Here is a 23,051-nt window from a genome sequence, read left to right as displayed (position 1 = left end):
GCAGTATGGTCCACAGAGCTGGGGGCCTGGTATGAGTGGAGGAGGAAGGCAGAGAGACCCCGGAGATGCAGGTTAGCCAGCACCACCAGGGGAAGGGGCAGACTAAGGTCAAGCTCTGACCCCAACCCAAGGCTTGCCCTAAGAGGCCACAGACTGATCAGATCAGTATTCCCTCTTTGGTCTACACTGCAATGTATGGTGACAAAGCCCAAGCACAGGCACCAGTCTTCTTAATTTGGTCAAGCAAAGTGTGTCTGGTCTCTGGTCAAAGCCTTTAGAATTCACTGCCAAGCCTTTTCCCTTTGAGGTAGGTACAGCCCTTAGAGAGGGATAAATGTGCCATAACTAGGGAGCACTGTGAATGCAGAGCCCCTGCCATTTTCCACAGGGAAATGGGACTGCAGTAAATTGTGCACCAGCAACCAAAACAAGAAGCAGAAGTTCAAGGACCCAGACCTAGGTTTCCCAACTAATTAACCCAGATGCCTAGGCAAGTCACTTAGCTGTCCAAGCCTCAGTTCCCTCATCTATTAAATGAGAGTTACTAAGATTATTTCAAATTCCAACTAAATGTCAAACATGATTTTTAATGTCTCTTTCCTGCTTTCTTCTCCCATCAATTCTTTCCAAATATGGGCCCCCATCCAGAGGTCCTGGACCACATCCAGAGGTCCCGGACCACATCTGTTTTGACCTTGGACCCCAACTGCAGAGCATGGTACCTGGCATACAACAGGTGCTCAAGGAATGCTTATTCGATGAATGTTTCTATGGAAAAATCTCTCTCTATGGATGTTACTTTCTATTATTTCCTGCCAGAGAAAGGGGGCAGAAATCTATGATAACATAATAAGAAAGGGAAAGCATTCTAATAGCTGACAACACAGAATACATTAGAGCAATGCACAGTCACCATACATTAAGTCTTTTTAATCTAGCTTTTAAACAGCTTTTCTTATTAGCCAAATGAAATACAGTAATCCTTTAACTCTCCTGTGTCAGATTATCAGCTACTTCAAGTAAGTGTTAACATTTCTGTCACTGGCAAAAGTGAATTATGTTTTCCTTCCCAAGCTTGCATCAACATGCCCAACAAGCAGGCCGCGCACGCCTCCTTAATGGGACAGTGTGAGGTGCCACTGCTTGGTGACTATGAAGCAGTCTGACACGGGGGGAGGGGCTGTCAGCTCCACCCTGCAGCCTGAGCAGGACCACGCAGCCTCTGCAGCGTGAGTGAATGAGTGATTTGGGATGACATCCAGTCTACCCTGGATGAACTGCAGGACACCTATTAACCTCTCCAGCCCACACAGAAGATTCTAGATGTTGTTATCTCTTGTGCATTTCTGTGTCAGGGACACTGACAATACAGGGGGTACCTAATACTTTATGTTCAAACTCCCATTCTTTAGCATTCTGAGAAATCTCCCCACCAGGAAAATTCAATTTGGTGACACAAAGTTTTTATGTCTCTGCAGACCAATTGATTATGGTGTAGCAGAGAGGAGAGACACATACACATAACAGAGACAGAGAAAAAGAGAGAGAGAGAGAGGACAGAGAGGGAGAGAGAGAGGGAGGGAGAGAGATATTAGGAGAAAAATTACAATAAAAATTCAAGTTTCTTTGCCGAAGCCCATTTCTTCATTTTTCAGACCTCTTCCTGGCCATGCACTGAGCTGTGCTGCTGTGCCACACCGTGTCTGACGCTGGTCTTCCTTCTGCTTGGAAACATCTCCACATCTTGTTTACCTGAAGGACTCTCCCTCTCCCCTGAGGGAAGAGATGCTTAATGAATTGGGGTGTCATCCTAGTTTGAACAGGACACTGATAACCTCCTGCACTGGTCATTTCTCCTGACCCAGTGGCCTCATAGGCACTCAGGGCATTGTCATCTCAGAAGACATCTTCAGAAGATGTCTACCCGCTTCTTCCCACACTCTCGCCCCTCATAATCAGTGACATCAGCTGAAATAACCGGGCCTAAACCAGAAGTCTAAAGTCTTTGCACCTTTGTAACCCACTTTCCTGGGAAGGAGGAAAGTCGGTTCTTAAAAAATTTTGTGCAGCTAAGAAAGTCATGCTTATGGCTTTTGGAAATAAAAAAAAAAAAAACACCATTTAGACTGCAGGTGCATCTTGTCCTGGAAAGAGAGGGACAGAGAAGGGTTGGAAGACTTGGATCTCAGCTCCTTCACTAAGTAGTCTTTTTTGTGTGTGTGTGTTTCATATTTATTAAAAAAAAAAAAAAGTGGATCCAAAGAACAACCTCAGGGATGGAGGTGGCAGGACACAGACCCATAGGTAGCTAGAAAAGTATGCCTTAGGGAAATTTAGGGAGCCTCGTTACTACCTTGTTTACATGCTATGTAAGTAGCTAGCTTAGTTTTCCATTCTTCTGTCCCACCCACTTACAAACATGGCACAGCTACTGGCTTGCCTAGTAAGGCCTCATTTAAAGGACACCATTTACACAGATTCGGTACAGCAGTACTTCTAACTTAAAAAGATCTCATCCCCATACAGTCTTGTTCTAGATCTTTGGCTGACTATCTTTATTGTTGCGTGTGAGATGGTTTCACCCCTTGAACACACAAAGCCATGTTAAGTCTTTATAGTTATCAATAAATTGTACTGCCCTCTCTTTTACATGCAGCTAAAAAATGGCGAAAGGCCAGGACAAAACACAGTGAATGCTATACTGTTGCAATTATCACCCATTAAACGATCATTTGCTAATAATGGTCACTAAATTTATATATTAAAGAAATTATATATAGAATACTGCAAAAACACAGTAAAAAGACTGAAATTTGCTCATTTCTGCTCAGGAAGTCCCTTCAATCCCAAGCTTCATCATACGCCATCCTTTCAGCTTCAAAATTTACTGCTGTTACTACTGCTTCTCCTCCTTTTGATCTTCCTTTTGTTCCCCAGTGCCAGAACTTCCAGAGCCTTCTCGCTTGGATGCCATCTTTTTGTATGCCATTTCGAAGAGCTTCAATGATGCCTGCTGAAGGGAAGACGCTGCCTGCCTAATGTTTTCTCCTGTTTCGCTGTCTTTTCGAGCCAGGAGCTCCCTCATTTTGGAAATCTCTTCTTTTAGCTTGTTGTACTCATCAGCAGGCAACTGGTCCTTGAATTCTTCCATCTTGGTTTCTGTGTCATGAATGATTCCTTCAGCCATATTAACTGCTTCAACCCGTTCCTTCTTTCGCCGGTCTTCCTCAGCATACTTTTCTGCATTTTTAACATTTTCAATGTCATCTTTGCTTAATCCACCTGAAGACTGGATTACAATCTGCTGCTCGCGTCCTGTGCCCTTATCTTTCGCAGAAACATGTACAATCCCATTGGCATCAATATCAAATGTAACTTCAATCTGAGGGACTCCTCGAGGTGCTGGAGGAATTCCAATCAAAGTGAACTGTCCAAGAAGTTTGTTGTCTCCAGCCATCTCTCTCTCCCCCTGACATACTTTAATCTCGACTTGAGTCTGCCCATCAGCAGCAGTAGAAAACACCTGGCTCTTTTTGGTTGGAATAGTGGTGTTCCTGTTAATAAGCTTGGTGAAGACACCTCCTAGAGTCTCAATACCCAGAGACAGGGGAGTGACATCCAGGAGCAGCACATCTGTGACATCACCAGCCAATATGCCTCCTTGAATAGCAGCTCCAATAGCCACAGCTTCATCAGGATTGACAGCTTTACTTGGGGCTCAGCCAAAAAGATCCTGCACAGTCTGCTGGACCTTGGGCATCCTAGTCATGCCACCAACAAGAATCACTTCTCCTATGTCACTCTTGCTAACTTCTGCATCTTGCATAGCTTTCTGGCATGGAGCTATAGTCCTCTTGATCAGATCTGCAACAATTCTCTCAAATTGAGCCCGGGTCAACTTCATGTTCAAATGCTTGGGTCCGGAAGCATCCATCGTAAGATACGGCAAGTTGATGTCGGTCTGCACAGATGAGGAGAGCTCACATTTGGCTTTCTCAGCAGCTTCTCTCACTCTCTGCAGTGCCATGTTGTCTTTGGTCAAATCAACTCCTGTCTCCCTCTTGAACTCCTTCACAATGTGTCGTAACAAGGCCTGGTCAAAGTCTTCACCACCTAAGAAAGTGTCCCCATTTGTGGATTTCACTTCAAATACTCCTTTCTGAATTTCCAGGATGGAAATATCAAAAGTTCCACCACCTAAATCATACACAGCAATGATTTTATCTTCAGATTTGTCTAGACCGTAGGCCAGAGCAGCAGCTGTGGGTTCATTAATCACCCGAAGCACATTTAGGCCAGATATCTGACCAGCATCCTTAGTAGCCTGTCTCTGTGAGTCATTGAAATAAGCTGGGACTGTGATTACGGCATTCTTTGCCGCGTGTCCCAAGTAGTTTTCTGCAGTCTCTTTCATCTTCATCAACACAAATGCTCCTATCTGACTTGGAGAATAGACCTTTCCATGAGCCTCAACCCAGGCATCGCCATTGGAGGCACGGACTATTTTAAATGGAACATTTTTAATGTCTTTCTGTACTTCAGGGTCATCATAGCGCCGGCCAATAAGACGTTTGGTGGCATAAAATGTATTGTTCGGGTTAGTGACAGCCTGTCGCTTGGCTGGCATGCCAACAAGACGTTCACCATCTGCAGTAAAGGCCACAACGGAAGGGGTGGTCCTGGCACCTTCGGCATTCTCCAGCACCTTTGCTTGTTTACCTTCCGTAACTGCAACACAGGAGTTTGTAGTACCCAGATCAATTCCAACAACTGCACCCTTAATTGCTTCTGACGCATAATCCCGCCTTGAAACAATTCTGAACGCCTCATGACTAAAGCCATTCCAGCCATCCTGGTGGCGGGCGGCCGCGGGGCCCCGGGAGGCTGCGGCGCCTACAAGGCGAGCTGCTGGGCTCGGCTGGCACTTATGGCGACGAGACGGAGGGCGTACGAGGCTGCAAAAAAGAGCACCCGGGCGCACGGGAGCTGCGCGGAGCGGCGGTGGCAGCGCTTCTACTAAGTAGTCTTATGACCTTGATCTGTGGATCTCAATTTCCTCATCTTTAGAAAGAGGCAAATACCACCCATCTTACAGAAACCTCATGAGGCTAAATGAAACCATGCTTGGGAAAGCGCTGGGCACAATATCTGGCTTGTTGCCCACCAGGGCTCCCATGGGTCACATCTGTTCTGCAATTTTCTGAATTCCCTGATCTATCTATGTAAGAGAAAGTTACATCTGAAATCAGATCCTGGTCTCTACAAAATCTTCCTTTAGCCTCATAAGTTAATAGAACTGTGCAGTTATCAGCATTCTTTTCACTCCTGAATTTGTATTACATGCATATCATAGTGTGTGGTTAAAAAAAATCATCCTTTCCATTCTTATCTTTTGGGTTTTCTCCTTGCATTAACCTCCATTAGAAAATACTGGAAACTAAGGGTGAATAGAAAATAGAAAGTTTGTGAAACTAGAACTCAGGTCAGTGTTTGGACACCAAAATCTTGCTTTATTGATACCTACAGAAAATTCCTGGAATATCGACAGCTGTTCTCCAGTGCTTGATACATCACAAGATTGCCTGTGATCCCTTGACCTTTTGATCAATTGCTCGTCTATCATCTAACATCTTCTGCTAAGTGAAGAGCAGGGTATCCCTAAGAGTAGTCATTTATTATTAATGTGTATTAATAATACATTGCATTACCCTTTCACTGGAGTGCTGGCTTTTGGATACAGTCAAGTTTTATAAATTGTTGTCAATTTGAATAGGGCAATTTGAATAGGCATGCCATTTTTCAATAAATCATTGCAGTCTAGGCCAGTTTACCCCATGTATCCTAGTCAGTTGCTCAGAGAAGAGACGTTTATAGCAGATTTGATGATTTTGTTCATTCCAATTCTATTACATTGTTTTCCCTGGAAACATCACTCACCTATTTTTTTTTTTTCTGGAGCATCTACTGTAGCTTAGCCCATGTGGATCAGTTAAGCACGGATTCTTCTTCTGTCTCCAAAGGTGGGCATATACTCCAGGTCTAGCCAATCAGTATGCAGCTATGACTCCATGATGGCCAATCAGGACTAATTCTAAAACCTTACTCTGAGCTTGTTCCTTCACCTGAGTGTGTGTGTGTGTGTGTGTAAGCCCATGTTCACAGGGTAATGAAGAAGGTGAATAAGGAGCCTGATTCCTACTTTAAAGTCATGAAGAATTAGTTTGAGAAACAGCCTTACTACCATTGTGGAGGACTCCAGCTGGTGCTAGGCAGATATGTAAAGTCCTTTATGTGGACCATCTCGTTTAATTGTCACAGTGACTGCATAAAGTAGACTGCATTATCCTCATTCAGTACAGTAAGCAGTATGCCCACATTCAGCACCCAGAAAGTGAGAGAGATGGGATTTGAACCTATGTCTGTCCTTCCCTAGCTCTTACCTCCACATATATTGGTAACTCATCAACTTAATTGACAGCTTAAAAAAGGCTTCTAAATTCCTCAGGATGCGGGTTTATTACCTCAAGTCTATGCTAGTGAGAAAAGAAAAATAAATTGTCATATTATTCTCATAATTGAAAGTTTGATCATTGAAGTCTCACGATAGACATTGTAATCAGAAAATGTGCAGATTAAGGACTGTGTTCTTTTCTTTAGCCAGTTCGCCTCCGACTTATGTGGAATTTAAGGCCATGCTGACTTTTCAATGATCAGAAGAAGCCTAGGGATTGTACTTTTCTTTTTTAAACTGTTTCATTTGTTTTATTTTTATTTTTTAGAAAACTTTTATTTAATAAATATAAATTTCAAAAGTACAACTTTTGGATTATAGTAGTTTTTTCCCCCATAACCACCCTCCCACCCACAAACCATCCCATCTCCCACTGCCTCTCCCATCCCATTCTTCATCAAGATTCATTTTTAATTATCTTTATATACAGAAGATCAACTTAGTATATACTAAGTAAAAATTTCAACAGATTGCACCCACACAGACACACAAAGTATAAAGTACTGTTTGAAGACTAGTTTTACCGTTAATTCACATAGTACAACACATTAAGGACAGAGATCCTACATGGGGAGTAAGTGCACAATGACTCCTGTTGTTGATTTAACAGGGATTGTACTTTTCTTCATTGATTGAAACCATTGGAATTAGAAAGGTATTTAGAAATTTCCTTGAGTTATGACTTTGAATTTGGAGACATGGAATTGAAAAAGAGAGTGGTAGATAATTTCTCATGACATGAATGGACCTATGAAATATGTATTTCTGTTCTCCCCATCTTGCATCAACTCATTTGATATTTCAGTTTGTATAATAGCTAAAACTCCTGGCAGAGCTGAGGCAGTAATTGCAAACAGCTGTAAAGTATTACTCATCTTGCTGATCAGAATGACTTCCCGCTAAATAAACCATGAAAAAAGCTTTTCCACCCACAGAGAAGTGAAGTGTAAATGATATATAGACTCCACCATGAAGAGATCAACAGATTGCATTTTCCTATAACTATGATTTTATATAGCTACAGTCACTTTCAAAAATGGCTTAGAAATTCAGCTACATTCAGGAAAAAAACTTTGGTAATAGCATTAATGTCACAGAAAGGATCCTAGAAAGTACTTGAAGTTGTAAAGCTTTCGGGAGCACTGTCTTGCCTCTTCTCGATGAAAATAACTTGCAGTGCAGCTTTATTCATACTCTATCTTAATCTTCCAAGACATTATGTCTAAAGAACATTAGCTAGACTTGCATGTCTTGGCCTTGTCATGCATTTGAAGGTTCAAGGAAACATGGTGGTAGTAGCATTGACAGTGTTGGTGCCACTGCAGAGAGCAACGGTCTCTCAGAGTTTTAGTTCTTTGATCTAAGAACAATACAGTATTGGAGTCACAGAGTTGACCTCTGATGTCTGATGTCACTCCAGCTATAAAGGTACTTCACATGGAAAATGGAATTTAAAAATAAGTCTATTTTTGGTGCAAAAAGGGTTTGAAGATCTATGTACTTTCATTTTGTAATATGCATTTTCCATGAACTTTGTGAAGACTCTTGTATTTGCTAAAACTTCACTGATTGCTGAGATTTTTCTGAAACTAGGAAATTCAGTGGGTTCCATTCATCAAATCATAAAAGTCTCTCTCTCCATGCTCAGACATGATCTCTCTCCTTCGCCTACCTTCTTTGCCCAGATCAAGACTCATAGATAAATTACTACTGAAGTTGTTTTCCAGTCTTGCTCTTTATGGCTCACCAGTCTACTCTCATAAATGCCTGTCAAGCTGATACCCCACTGCTACTTTAGTCCAGTCCCCAGCAGGTGCTCTCCTCTCTTGTCTTCCTGGTTCTCTGAACCCAGCTTGACTCCATTCTCCAATATCATAAATATGGTATATTTAGATGATGGCTTAATATACAACAATTGAAAGGAATGAACGAGATCTATGGTGTCAACAGGAGTAGATCTCAAAAAAATAATATTGACTGAGAAATATATAACTCTCAGTACAGTGTATCATTCATGTAAATGTTTACACAAAACATTTTTTATTATTAATGCATGCATTTATATGAAAAAGTATGGAAACTAAACTCTAAGATACACGACACACATTCACTTTAGCAGTGGACCCTGGGGACACGGGGGTATGGGACTGGGGTGGTGGGGTAGGACATTAGCTAAGTTGATTGCACTTTTATTTCTTTAAATATAATTACTGAAAAACCGATACAACAAAATATTAAGACATGCTAATTGTGGAAGTTGGGAATAGAGGTGCTTATAATATTTTCCTTTGCATGTTTCTAAATATTTTTAAATTCTTGAGAGAAAAGCAAAAAATTAATGGGAAACATTTAAATATAATTATAGGAGAGGAGTTAAAAACAAGAAAATCTAACCCTATGCATCCACACTTCCTTGCAGCCAAAATGATCAATGGAAGAACTACAGTGGATAAAACTATCCCCAGTGTCTACCATGTCACCAGGAGAAGAGACTTCACTATAGTTCTCCAATTTGGGAAGAATTTGCCACAAGGATCTTTTTATAAAGTCTTTGATAGCAATGCTACCTAAAATGCAAGATATTTCAGCAGTGTATAGATGTCTTGAATCAGCTCTCAATAGGTGATCTGTTGTAAAATTATAGTTCTGTAAAGATAGTTTGATTTTTAGAGGTTGGAATAATGAAATCCAAATATGTATCTTTTACTCTGATCTGGTTTATTATGAATCTTAGAGAATCTAGAGAAGTAAATGTCTAAATATCCTCAGTTCTCCATCACTCTTTTTCAGGTGACACAAAAAAATCACATGTAGGATACCCTGTCATGGGTGTACTCAATCTTATGAACAATTCCTACATGGGAAACCACATTATAATCTCAATGAGAATGATGTTCTCATAAGGTCAATCTTACATGCATAATTATGTAAGTATGAGTATGAAGACAATTCACTCACAAGCACCATTAATTTCAATATTAATAATAATAATTTGCTTGTGACATACCTTTTTACCTTTCTTTTATTGAGACAAAATTTATTTTTTACTCCATGATCAAAACGCTGGTCATAAGCCAAAGCTTTCCATAATCTGCTATTGCCAAGCTTTTGAGAGGTGGTTGATGTATGTAATTCAGGAACACTGACAGAGCAAAAGGTCCTTTCCTGTCCCTATAGCCAAAGCCACAGAGGAGCAAAGGAGTCTGAGAAATAGACACCAGAGCTTCCCACCTATGAGGGAGAACTTATTCCTGTGCTTGGAGGTGAGGTCAGGGCACAGTGCAAGGAGCATACAGCAAGCAGTGAAGAGAGGCAGCCCTGACTACAGCTATGCCAATTTGGCCACCAGTGACTCCTCACTATGTTCTTCTTTGTAACTGAACCACAAAATGACCTGTACATTTCTTCCTAGTTCTCATTCTCAGAGAGGCCAATGATGTCTATAGAATGAACTATATAATTTGGGGATGGACATAAGCAAGGCAAAGGCTCTGCACCTAATCTTATGAGGAGGGAGCGGGATGAGGGTCATCTAGAGGCTCAGCACAAAAACGGTCCTCTGTCCAAGTCTCCTCTCCAGGTCCTGGTCATGGGAAGCAGGGACAGGTCTAGATTCCAGTCTTCAAAGGTCTTAACTCTGCTTTGAAACCTGGGCAAAGTCTGGTGGTGGCAGGTTGCACCCCACCTTGTTCTTCTGTCTCTTTCTCCCTGAGTGCACAGCCCAGAAGACTGCCATGTTGAAGATGATCAAGAAGCAAGCAGGTGACTGATTCTCCCCTGCTGCTGACCTCACAGCCTTTTGGGGTCAGCATGATGATAGTGGCAGCCGGGACTTTGAACGTGTCAGAATGGACAGCATTGCACATGGCCCCAAAGCACCACTCTTCTGCCTGACTTGGTACACAGTGTCAAGTCTCAGCACTCACAGAAGATGCTCTTAATATCATACACAGTCCCTAAATGTCACGAAGATCATTGACCAGGCATGCCTCAGTGCAAGAGCGTTAGCTGGGACCTCCCTCAAGGCCTCACCTGCCACTATCTTAGTGCTTCCCACCGGAGGGATCAGCTTGGGTAATTTTCTGATGTGTGACAGGATGTTGTCAACAGACTAGTCAAATCCACATACAATGTTGCCCATAATGAGGTCTTTGGTGTCAGGTGACATTAAAGAATGAGAATGGTGAAGAAACACCTCTGGTGACCCACTTTCCACTAGCCCAAGAATGGAGCTTTCAAATCACTGCCACTACTGGCTTTAGAGAATTCAGGGGGGCTTCATGGAAGTCAGTGCAGGGCTGAAGGTCGGAGAACCTGAGGCCCAGCTAGCTCTCCATTCCAGTTCACAGGTTGAATGACCAGTAGAAGTCACTGGTCCTGCTGTGTTTTTTCCCATTGTTATATGGTAACAAATTACCTGTGTCATGAGAACATTGTGGCTATCAAATGATATAATGGAGAATTTTTTTAAAAAATTACTCTGCAAATATTACATCTAACCTTGGGTTCTAAAGACATTATAAACCTCATGGATCCAACAAAATAAGTCATGATGATGATGATGATAATAACAGAGCTAGCCCCTAAAGTGGGAATTTTTGTTATTCAGCCCACACCCACACCCATAATCCCTTGTGAGTCTCCAAGGTTATGAGTAGAATCTAGAAAGGGATGCATACTCAAATTAGCAAAGTCATATCAATGTTTGGAGGGAAAAAAAAGAGGTTTAAGAGATTTGCCCCCCTCAGTCCCTCAGTAATTTTCGTGCTCATTATCAGTAAGCTGTGTTTTTCTTGTTAAAGAGCTACTTGGGCGTGCAGTGACTTGAGATCATTAAAAATGCATTTACATTTTGTGGAGCCACTAGTGCCCTCAGCATTCCAGGATCTTGCATTAGATTTGCTCGTGGTTCTTTCCCCCATCCAGTGAATATTAAAATATTTAACCTGTATTCAGGCAGCAGCCTCTCAAGTCACCAGGACTTGATTCAGTGATGTCAAGAAGTCAAAAGGGGGTTTGTCAACAGAGAAAACCACAGCTACTCTCCACTTCCCCCAACTGCAAGCGGCTTCTCTTCTATTTTCACTGCTTGAAGGATCTCATTAAAATTTCCTATTTTCAATAGGAATTGGAAGGACCACAGAGTAATTTGGGGAAGGATGAGTTTTAACACAGTTCTTGTATGACAACACAGATAAGGGACATGGCAATTCATCGACTTTGAAAAGAAGCAGGGCATTTGATCAGACTCAGTGCCATTGACTTGTGCCTGGATCTCACCTGGAAGGATGAGAGGCCAGACACAGGCAAGGCTGAAAGACCTGTTTTCCAGAGGAAGCACAGGGAAACCTACCCACGTACTCTGCAAATCTAGCCAGTCATCCTACATGCTGACATAGGAACTGGGCTGCACTGAAAGCATACCACTGTCTTTCCACCCTTCTTATTGGAGCAGATGCACATAAGCAATTGAACAAAGTAAGTTATAGCCCAACACAGTCCATAGGGCATCAGGCAGGAAGGACCATTGGGAACTAGGTATATGGAGAAGAGAGTACAAAAACAGGGTATTTAGAAGTCTGATCTGTCCATGGTTCTAATTTTCAAAGTCAGAAGAGATGCATCCCCTAGGAGACTGGACCCTGCTTAGAAAGACATTTGGACTAGGCAATAAAATAATATGAAAATACCAAAAAATAAAAATAAGGAAGAGAAATAGATGTGTGATTTCATCATAGGACTCCTGTGGAATCTCACAGCACCATGCTTCATGAACCCCAAAGAAAGCAAAAATCCCAGCTAGTGTTATAAATCCTGGTCAGCTGAATTATTTCACATGTTGCAGCCTGACTTAAGTTATTCATCGCAGAGGCTGGCAGCTCCCTGATGCATCCTTCCATGTCACTGGACCGGGTAAAAATAATAAATTGGCCATTGTGAGACACTCTGAGTTTCGAGGGGTTGAGCAGAGCATATTTTATATTCTTCTCTTGGAACTGCCTCTGGTTGGCAGTAAATGGCTGCCAGCACTGCTGTTTCTCAATAGACAAGTCCTAGAAGTAAAGATGATTTAATTTTCATTCACTCCTAGGTCTCCTGCTACCCATGTTCTTCCTTGACACCAACAAGGCTGTGCCTGTCTTCCCGGCCTGAGGCCTGCAGGAGCACTGGCATGGTTTGCCTCTTGCCAGAAAATGCCTTAAGCCAGTCTGAAAAGCCCTCTCTCGGAGTAGGACCACTCCAGTGAGCACAAATTGTCTAGCGGTCTTTTCAGCTGGACTTCCTCCTTAGCCCCCTTCTCTCCAAGAACACACACCAAGGTGTTGATTCAGCAGCACATCTTGAAAGGCAGCCTGACTTGGTTTAAGTCTACAAGTTTCCATTCAATGGAAATATAATGGTAGCACCTGCTGTTAGATTGAATTACTACCCTTATATGGCTGGAGTGGTAAGTATAATTTCCATCACTTCTTTGGAAAGCAACACAGCAAGTTATGTAAAGGCCACGGAATTGTCCATACTTTTTGGAACCAATCACCTCACTTATAAACATTTATTCTAAGGGTACGATCAGCAGAAAAAAAAAATGATGTTCATGTGCATGTTTCTTTAGTGAAACAACATGGAATTTATTCAGCAAATCTTGATTCAGATGGCTATGTGAAAATATGGAACAATGTGCTGTCTATAAAGGATGAAAGCTTATAGAACAGAATACGTTCTGTGACTGCAGTCACAAAATAAAACAGATCTATGTAGGGACAAAGAGGATAAATATGCAAAAGTGGGTCTTAGGGGTGACGGATTATGTGTATTTTCCCTACATTCAAATTTCTCCTTAATATTCTTTTGATCTTCTCCCTCTAAAATAATAATAAAAAGATACAAAATATGCTTTTCTCAGTGTTTGACATTTCTCCTGAAACTGGCTCTGATGAACTCAATTTGCTCTAGTTTTTTGGAACAAAACAAAAGAAAAGTTAATTCCTTTCTTAGTTTTTTAGCAGTCAGGCATTAGTTTTTCATTGCACAGTGGGTGTCTTTGTTTTGGATGCATTGAATTCTATCATTTTCATGATCCTTTGTGTCATTGCAAAAGCTAAGAGGTGGACTCTGGAATTTCCATGGCCCTTCTCTTCCATTGTCATAGGATTCTTTTGTTTGTTTGTTTGTTTGTTTGAGAGGCAGAGTGACAGAGAGAAGGGAGGGAAGGTGGGAGGGAGACAGAAAGAGAGAGAGGGAGAGAAACCTGACATCTGTTGATTCACTTCCCAAATGGCCACAATGGCCAGATGGGCCAGGCCAAAGCCAGGAGCCAAGAAATCCATCTGAGTCTCCCACATGGGTGGCAGGGACCCAAGTACTTGGGCATCATTTTCTGCCTTCTCAGGCACATTAGCAGGAATGCTAGATGAGAAACAGCAACCAGGACTCGAACCAGCACGCTAGTATGGCATGCCAGTATCAGAAGCTACGGCTTAACCTCCTGTACCACAATCCTTGACCCCTGCATGGGATTCTTAAATGACTTCCTTTAGAGCCCTCATCCCCCATTTACAAATGGAGGTAAAATACAGCAGCAGGAGCTGGGACTGTGGCAAACCAACAGACTGGAATTCAAACTGCAGCACGCCACAGCCAGTCAAATAAGATGCTCAATCAAATTCTATCATTGGACACAATAAAATGTGAAGCACATAACTGAAAATAGCAAATATTGTGGGTGGCAGTGACACTGGTATTTGGAAAGATGAATAAATGCAATTAAGAAACCAGGCAAAAAAGTAAACATGCTAGGTAGCCTACAAAAGGCCAGCCATATTGTGTTTATTTTAATATAGTTTAACAGTAACACCTAATAAAGAGAGCATCATGACTGTGTGAACTAAATTTTCAGGCATAATGAATGCTACAAACTTAACCTCCCAAGTTTAAATAGGCTACAACGTCTTGGGAAAAATGCAAGAAAAATTATTTGATAAAGGTGACGGTTTTTCACACCTGAAAATAATGTTTTTCTTCCAGCCTATCTTGATCAACAGCCAGCAGCAACACATTGCAGATATAATCTCAAGACCTTGTGGCATGTACTTGTCACTACATGCATAACTTACTATGGACAGAGGATCACGGAGATTTTGAACATAATTTCCCACACGACAGGAGATTAAATAGACCACATTGGAAGAAGGCAAGAAGCAGCTAGGTCTCTGGAGTACCAACAAGTAGACTTCAGCCAGTTCTGGAAGCAGATAAACAGCAGGCAATATACTTTCAGACGGGCTACTTGCTCAATAGCTCCTGCTTTGAAGAACTCTAGGGAAAGTATGAGTTGCTGGGTAAGAAAAAGCCAGCCCTGGGAAGATTTGTAGTGCAAGAAAATCAGTGTCTCCTCATTTATGTCTTTCTCTTTTTTCTCCCTTTGTGATATTGGAGTGTCCAGTGCCCCAGAATACTTTACCCCCAACCCCATTAGGACCTTCTCTTGAGGCTGAATTCCTAACACCTGTAATGAGATGCCAAGTAATTGCCCTACCTCTTCCTGTGTGTGTATAAATATTGAGATTTCTCTCCATGCTGTGTTTCCCAGTACAGGAATACCAGATATCAGTGAACAACAGAGATGACACTGGAGTACAAACAACTTTCCCAGTGTCCACAAAACCAATCCACACAGTACCCGTATGGCAAAATCAAGGATCTTGGGAACACACTAAGCTGTGCTTGTTGTCCTTCCTTGTGGAAGTAGAATAGTAATAGCACCAGGAAGTTCTGAAAACTGAGTTCATTCATGGAAAGCTCTACAGCAATGCCTGACTCAGAGTAATGCTCAACGTGTGTTAATTATTGTCATTGCAATTGTTTAATGTGCGAGCCTTTATAAAATAAGTCATGTGATTAGTTGAAAACCACGCATGGGATCCGCATTGTGGCAGCGGGTTAAGCCACTGTTTGTGATTTGGCATCCCATATCAGAGGGCTGGTTCATGTCCCAGCTGCTTCACTTCTGATACAGCTCCCTGCTAATGTGGCTGGGAGAGTGGTGGAATATGGCCCAAGTTCTTGTGTCCTTGCCAACCATGTGAGAGATCCGGTTGGAGGGTTGGAGTTATGGACTCCTGGCTTCAGCCTGGCTGTTGTGGCCATTTGGCCACATATACAGATGGAAGCATTTCTCTCTCTTCCTCCCCATCTCTCTCTCTGACAAATGTTTGGGGCTTGTTTACAGCGCAGAGCAGCAGAGCGATTAAGAACAGAGGTTTTGTGTTCAAAACCTGCTGTCACCACGTGACTATTGTGTGCCACAGGGTTTCAGGTTTCTAATCTGTAACGCGGGGAAACAGAATCTGTCACGGAGTTTCTGTGAAGATTAAAACTGCTACGAAAACACTGGACAAAACCTGATGTAGAGGAGACACCAACACATGGTGGCAGGAAGAAAAGGGTCTATTCAACCAAATCTTATCTTCAGAAACTGATTAACAAGGAATGAGTGTCTGAGAATGTGGGGACTCTCAGAATACTTCAACTAGTTTGTGGCAAATGGATTTAAAAGATATATTTTGGTGCAACATATTTTTGAAATCCATGCATATAAGGAGTTCTCAAAAAAAAAAGCTCATGGAAATGCATAGTATGAAAAAACTACATGGATTTAAAACTTTCTTCACACCAAAATACATTTAATTTGAATTCTATTTGCTCATGAATTTTCTGAAGTACCTGTGTAAAAATAACTTCAAAATGTGACCTAAGTGAGAAATTAGCTATCAGGGTCAGCCAGTATCTGAACCAGAGAACATGTTGTAGATGTGGGACTCCACTGGACATCCCAACATGCAGGCCTGAGCTACACCAACTTGAACAACTTGAGTCGTTCTCAAATGCAAGGAACAGACTTAAGCTTCCTGAAGAGAATCCAATCTGAAAGAGAGAAACCAGAAGAGGCTAGGTTTTATCAGCTCAACCACTTCCTCCAAATACACTCCTTAGGTAAGTCTTCCCAAGAGGATCAAGTTTATGGTGGGAGGCTGGAGGCTTCTCTTCCTTATTTTTCCCTCATGAGAAAGCAATGGACATGCCATCCCTTTTGTGGGCGCTCACAGACTACAGAAGTTTCTCCCAGACTTGTCCTTGACTGACAAATCTGTGTGTTTCCATGTTTGCATGTTCTGTATGGGGAAACAAGGTAGAAATACCCCCTATAGATATGTGATAGACATGTTAGAAGTATGAAAGTTGTGTCCTTGCCTTCTGATAGTTTGCCTTAAAGATGGCCGCTATCAATCCCTTCCCATCCTATGGGTACGTGCATTTTTCTCCACCTAAAGCTTTCTTCCTTCACTCTTTGGAATTTGGTCCAGCCTGCTCGGACTGGTATGGTAGAATATTGCAGAAGTGGTGCAACATGAACACCAAAGCTAGCCCAGAAGAGGCCTTACAATTTAAGTCTGGCCCTGGGAGAAGCCAATCCCCTCAAGGGTACCCAGCTGCCCTGAAACCTCCACACTGTGAGGAAACCGCCACTACCCATCTGAACAGAGAGATGATCAGCCAGTCCCAGCTGCTCCAGCCATCCCTCCTGAGGCCCACAAGGGAGTGAAGGACCCACCTCAGATGTCCAACTCAGTTATTCAGGTGACTTTGGCACCAGCTGCAAATCTCTGAGAAATTCCAAGCTAAAATCACCCAGCGGAGCCCAACCAACCCACAGAACCATGAGAGACATAAACAGCGATTTCATTTGTTATACAGCCACTGATAACCAAACACCCTCTTTATTAGATTCTGCCAACTCTTTTTACTAACCCACTTGGTATTTTGTGTTTGGAGGATTTGTTGCTGTTTTGTAATCTCACCCAAATGGTGCTTGAGCAACTGGGACTGATTCTCATTCAGGGAGCTTTAACATCAAAGATTCTGGTGCCTTGCATTTGTTTTGCGGTTATCTAGCATTTGTTTTGAAGTTATCAAAATAGCAATATTCTACTCTGCATAAAGTATTGGTTCTTTTAAAAAAAGATGTATTTATTTAAAAGGCACAGTGACAGAGAGAGAGAAAGGGAGAGATAGACCATTTCCATCCACTGGTTCATTCCCCAAAAGGCTACAACAACCAGGACTGGACCAGGCTGAAGTCAGGAGACTAAAACTCCATCCAGGTCTCCCACATGGGTGGCAAGGGCCAAAGGACTTGGGCTATCTTCTGCTGCTTTCCAGGCACATTATCAGGGAACAGGATTGGAGGTAGAGCAGCCAGGATGCAAACCAGCCCTCGTATTGGATGCCAGTGTTGCAGAAGACAGCTTAACCCACTGTGCCACAGTGTGGCCTCAAGGACTGGTCCATAATCCTCAATTAAAATGCTTTACAAAAACAAATGAAATTGGGTTTCTTGTAGCTCACTAAGTCACATCTCTCATGCAAATAATAGATTGATAACACAGAGAATGAATATTTACCATGAAACTAATTTCCTGTCATTTGATGCCAATTAAGATTATAATTGCTTCCTCAGTATCACCAGATCATTCACAGCTTCAGGAAGTCCATGTATATTTGGCTACATTTATTTAATTTGCATAAACTCTTCTGTGATTCGTTATTTCTAGAGGAAAGCAGAACTTGAAATCTAATTCTGTGTGGGGTTAGTCTTTAAAATCAGATACATGAGTTAAGCCAGTCATACAAATGAATCTGTACCAAAAAACTTGATGTGCAAACTTAGCCAAGACAACCAAAGACATATCCAGGTAGTCATTTATTTAGTCTCCCTTGCTTATGAAAACCCATTTTGTCTATATGGATGACTGTTTTGTGATATGGTTGTGATACCAACAGATCAAGATGCTCATGAGTGGGACACGAAGCAGGTACCACTTTATATAGAAGAGGACACTCTCATGTTTGTCTGCTGGAATGTTTGCTACAGGCTGAAGATGCTCTGTCCACAAGACTCAGTGCTTATTTCTCTGGCCTAGGAAACCAGAATTCTTGGGCCCTGCAATCTTTCAATCCCTTTGCATTCAGGGTTAGCTTCTTTATTTCTCTGAGCTTCTGTTACTCTCTTGAGACCAAAAGGTAAAAAAAGAATAAGAATGTCTGGGATTTAGAAATTGGTATATGAACTCATTCATGTAAAAGTGACCTGCTTGATCTTTGACTTTTCTAGCAAATGATACACACATGAAGAGGAGCGCTCTCCTATTCCGAGGCCACTCTGTTGAGCACTTTGAACACCAGTAGAATCAGCTTGTGTTAACTCTTACAGACAACAAGCAAATTGCTGTATTGGTATAACTTCCACCCAAGAGAAACTTGCTAGGATCAGACTGTGTTCAGAGTTGGTGTTGGAGCTTCTGTTCTCAGAGGCATTTCCACTGTTTTAACTAAAATATTCCACCTGCTAATTCTATTGTGCTAAGCCATCTCAACCCACTGGCCAACAAAACTGGAAAGCAGAGCAGCTTCGTCTCAGACACAGAGGCCAGTGAAGCAGCCAGGAAAGGTAAATGAGAGCTGCTCCACCTTGGGCCTTTTAGCCAGAAAGTGTGAGCTCTTTGTAATCTTCTCTGTGTATGCTATTCAATCTTGGGGTAAGATACTGAGCATGGATGTAGCAAGTGAACTGTTGAACTTTGGTGACGCCCATGTATCATGGCCATTTGTCCTGAAGTATGATACTGTTGATTTTCCTAGGCTTGAAATACTTAGCATACCTTTCAGACCACTCTCACGAAATTAGAACTACCTGAAGGAAAAAGGTAATGGTAGAGGAAAAGAGAGAAAACAGAAGATGAGATACAGACGGGGCTGTTAAAGAGATAGTCTCTGAAAGAGTAATCTCCCCCAAAGACTTTTATTTTGAATGCATTTTTTAATTATTGCTATTACCAAAATAGAAATTAATCAACCATAGACCAAGAAAATTAAATTAGAATTTTAAAGTCTGTATTGGAAGCAATTTTGAATTCAAAAAATATTGATATGAACATACAAGTTATTGGAGAAAAATAAACATGATACAAGTCAGATAGATATGATATCAATGGTAGTGACAGCCCACATGATCATAGTTTTGTCTTTATTCTCTGTATTGATGAAAAATTTGTGATTTTTTTCAACCAGTAACAAAATCAATAGAACTGTGACTTAGGATTCTCAGCTTAGATGGTTGATTTTATACAATTGAAAATCCAGCCGAATTTCTTGCAATTATACTTTTTTTTTTTTTTGGAAAGTTGCAATGGGACATACCCCAACGTTTTTGCAAACATTGTTATCTCTGATATCTTTTCTCTAGTTTCCCTGAGGAGCTATGAAAACATCTAGCTTTACCTTATATTGACTTTGAACAAAATGCAAAAGGCAAAATAAAATATAGAATGGTCAGATATTTGAAATCCTATAAAAGCTGTGGTAAATAATTTAAATGGAAGCTATCGTGATTGTCATTGCAAATAACAACAGTGTGCCATGCAGACATGCACAATACAATTAAGCCCTTGGCAATTGGGGATTTTACAGTCACCGTTCTGAATGTTCTTAAATGACCCTGAAAACCCACAACATGTAGTAATTCGTATTTTTGCTGAGACATGAATCTGAGTTGCCTGCCCTGGGAGGCAGGAGTGAGTAACTGGATAGCAAGACTTCATTCTCTACTTGTTTCCTGTAGGAGTTTTATGGATTTGGGGGTTCGCAAAGTTCTCAGAGACTCCCTCACAAATATTCTCATATCCAAGGTAGTGTTGGAAACACTAGTTAAAAAACAATAGGAAGTAGGTAAAAGTACAAACACACAGAAAATGCTGGTGTATTGTAACTTCAGCATAGAACACTGGCAAAGGGAGAAATCTCAATGAATACTTATTTGTGTTGGCTGATTATTAAATGGAATAATGTATGTTAAGCATTTAACACAATGTCTGACACATGGTGGGGTGTGCATTATGTCTTAGTTCCCTTTGCTCTGCTGCATCTTTGCGACTGAAACATTTGTATAGCTTCTACTTACAGACAAATTTCTTTATATTAGAAAAAGGAAGAAAGTAGTAGGGGCTATCTTTTGTTCTGGATTTGAGCAATGTCCAGAGTAAAATCTGCTTAAAATAAGGCATCTCCATATAAAGCCCACACTTGATTTAACAGTCTATATTTATGTGGAGCGACAGAGGCATTGATTATACATTCTCTTAATCTATAGCATCACAGTGTGACAAGATTAGGAACCTGGGCCCATATGTAGATGTTAGGGTGTGTGGCAAAATTGAAACACTTCAATAAATTTGCTTTTGAAGATTAGGAATGAGTGCTTGATATACCCATTTGGCTTTTCTCGGTGTCTGAACACAGAATCTCAGTAATCCTTCTGTTGGCAACCTCATTAATGTGTCTTTCAGATCACATTATAATTATATACTTATCATGTCTGCTTAAAAATCAAATAAGGCTAGCTCTTCATTAAGATGGTCTCTTTAAAATGAGGGAGTATTTCAATACATGTTATAAATAACTTTTCTCGAAGATTCAGTAATCTACATATTTTGCAGGTATTTAAATGAAAGATAGTGCAAAATGCAACCATCAGGGTTCTAAAGCTCAGGAAGCTGAATGTTGTTTGATGCATCTGTGAAACAGATTGTCACAATGAAAGGAACCTAAGATTTCCTTTTGTGTTTGGACACTGTGGTAGAGGGTGTTTTTAATAAAGCTCCCCCCCCCCCCCAACCCTGGGTTTCTAAACTACTGCACTCTCACAGAAGGGACAAACAATAGAAATCAGCCAATTGTTTGGTCATCAAAACATGAATATGGTAATTTACACCAAGAGGAATACTGTGCTACCTTCCTTTCAATCAAAATAATGAGAAAGCAGTTACACATTTGCATGAAAATAGAAAGTTAGTGCAGTATTACAGTATTTCAATCGTAATCCGCTCTTCCACCTACACTCCCTTCCTTAAGTACCTTAGGTTTGCAAACTGCTTCAGCAACCATCAGCCAAGATATGCCCATGTCATCTGCAAATCACAGATCACAGATCTTGACTGGAGTGATTGCAGAGGGAGAAGTGCTGAAGGGTTCATAGTGGCCAGAACAAGACTTAAAAGTGATGTGAAATAGGGAGCAAAGAGGGCTGCAATTGCCTTGGAGCCTAAAATAGACTGAGCTTCAATGCCATAGAAAAAAATCACCAGCTTCTCCATCATTTCTTTAAAGGTCAAAATTTTTGTAGCTGGACTGGGAGAGCAGCGGATTGTAGATGCGTTTAACAGCAGGGTATTTTCCGCTGCCATGACCAGTTAAGGAAGATTTTCAAAAACACACCTGCTGGTAAACAGTTTGGCCCTACTCTGGGTCATCCGCCTTCTCCAGTCTCCTTGCCGCCTGGTTTCTTACCAGGGTAGAGTCCCAAACCTCACATCCGTCAAAGCTAGGCTTTCAGTACAGTCCATTACCGTTTTTACAGAAGTACCTCGGTGGCTTTCAGGGAGGTTTTATGGTGTGGGGCTGCCTCTTCCCAAATGCATGAAGCACACACATGAGGCCTACAGATCCAGAGCATGGACTCACGCTATCTCCCCTTCATGTTGTTGGTCAGTGTGCAGACATTGCTGTCTGACCCTCACGGCCCAGCACTCAGGGCTCCACAGCTAGGCTGGGTCACACTCTCTCCAGAGCTCCCCAAAGGAACCTCTGGAAGTCTCTTGGGCAGGTGGCCCAGTGTTGTAGCATGTTACACACAGCAGTTGGCTGCTATAAAACAAGTGAGCCATTGGGCAAATCCAATCCAAGCCTCTGTTCCGACTGCTGCACTGGGGTGGGAAATTATCCATCTCTGCCCACATTTGCACACCAGTCTACCTGGGTGTGTAAGCAGAATGGTAAAGGAAGCTCTTCCCAACCCCACAGCTTCCCATGGAGGGCACATATCAGGTGTTAATGTGGGATGACACTGTTCCAGTGTAGCTAGGCAGAGGCATGCTGGCAACTACCTGCTCCACAAATTCCTGCTGGGGTTAGAATAAAGCTCTAGTGTCAGAGATTACACTTAATCTGACCTTCTGGCCTGCAGGAACCCATAGAACAGGGAAGAAGGTGTGCACTGGAATCTCACTGTCCCTGGTTGTCCTAAATAAACTGTGTATAGTATTCCTGTCACCATGCATTCAGGTGGGGATGGCAGAGTACTTAGCGCGACCTTGCCTGGACATGTGCTCTCTGGAATTGGCATAGATGCTCCAAAAAGGGGGCATAGGGCTACAGATACTCAATATCATAACTTTTTTCTTGTAAGGGGCATATGGTGTGTGCCTTCCAACATTTCCCAGTAGCTACTTTTCATTTAGCAAAGAGATAATAGATGTTAGCTTTTTATTTAGGTCTCTTAGTTGATCTTTTACAGTTTCCTTAGCAGAAGAGAGTGGTAGCCAGGAAAAGGACTGAGTTGTACAACCTTAGGCAAGTTACTTCAGCTCTTTGTGCCTCTGTCCCTTACCTACCATGGAGGGATAATAGCATGCAATGACAGAGATTA

At 41.7% G+C, this 23,051-nt stretch overlaps 1 protein-coding gene across 1 annotated transcript; it reads right to left on the bottom strand.

The window, feature by feature from the left end:
- Positions 1-2,227: 2,227 nt before the first annotated feature.
- Positions 2,228-10,377, bottom strand: LOC133759138 (stress-70 protein, mitochondrial-like). The gene is given in 2 exon segments (XM_062190106.1): positions 2,228-5,016; positions 10,197-10,377. Coding segments are annotated over 2 exon segments (2,301 nt in total). The 3' UTR covers positions 2,228-2,896.
- Positions 10,378-23,051: the final 12,674 nt, after the last annotated feature.

The sequence above is a fragment of the Lepus europaeus genome, chromosome 5 (assembly GCF_033115175.1).
Source record: "Lepus europaeus isolate LE1 chromosome 5, mLepTim1.pri, whole genome shotgun sequence".
In the NCBI taxonomy this organism is placed as follows: Eukaryota; Metazoa; Chordata; class Mammalia; order Lagomorpha; family Leporidae; genus Lepus; species Lepus europaeus.
The sequence above is the reverse complement of the archived record's forward strand: the minus strand, read 5'-3'. Positions and strand labels throughout refer to the sequence as shown.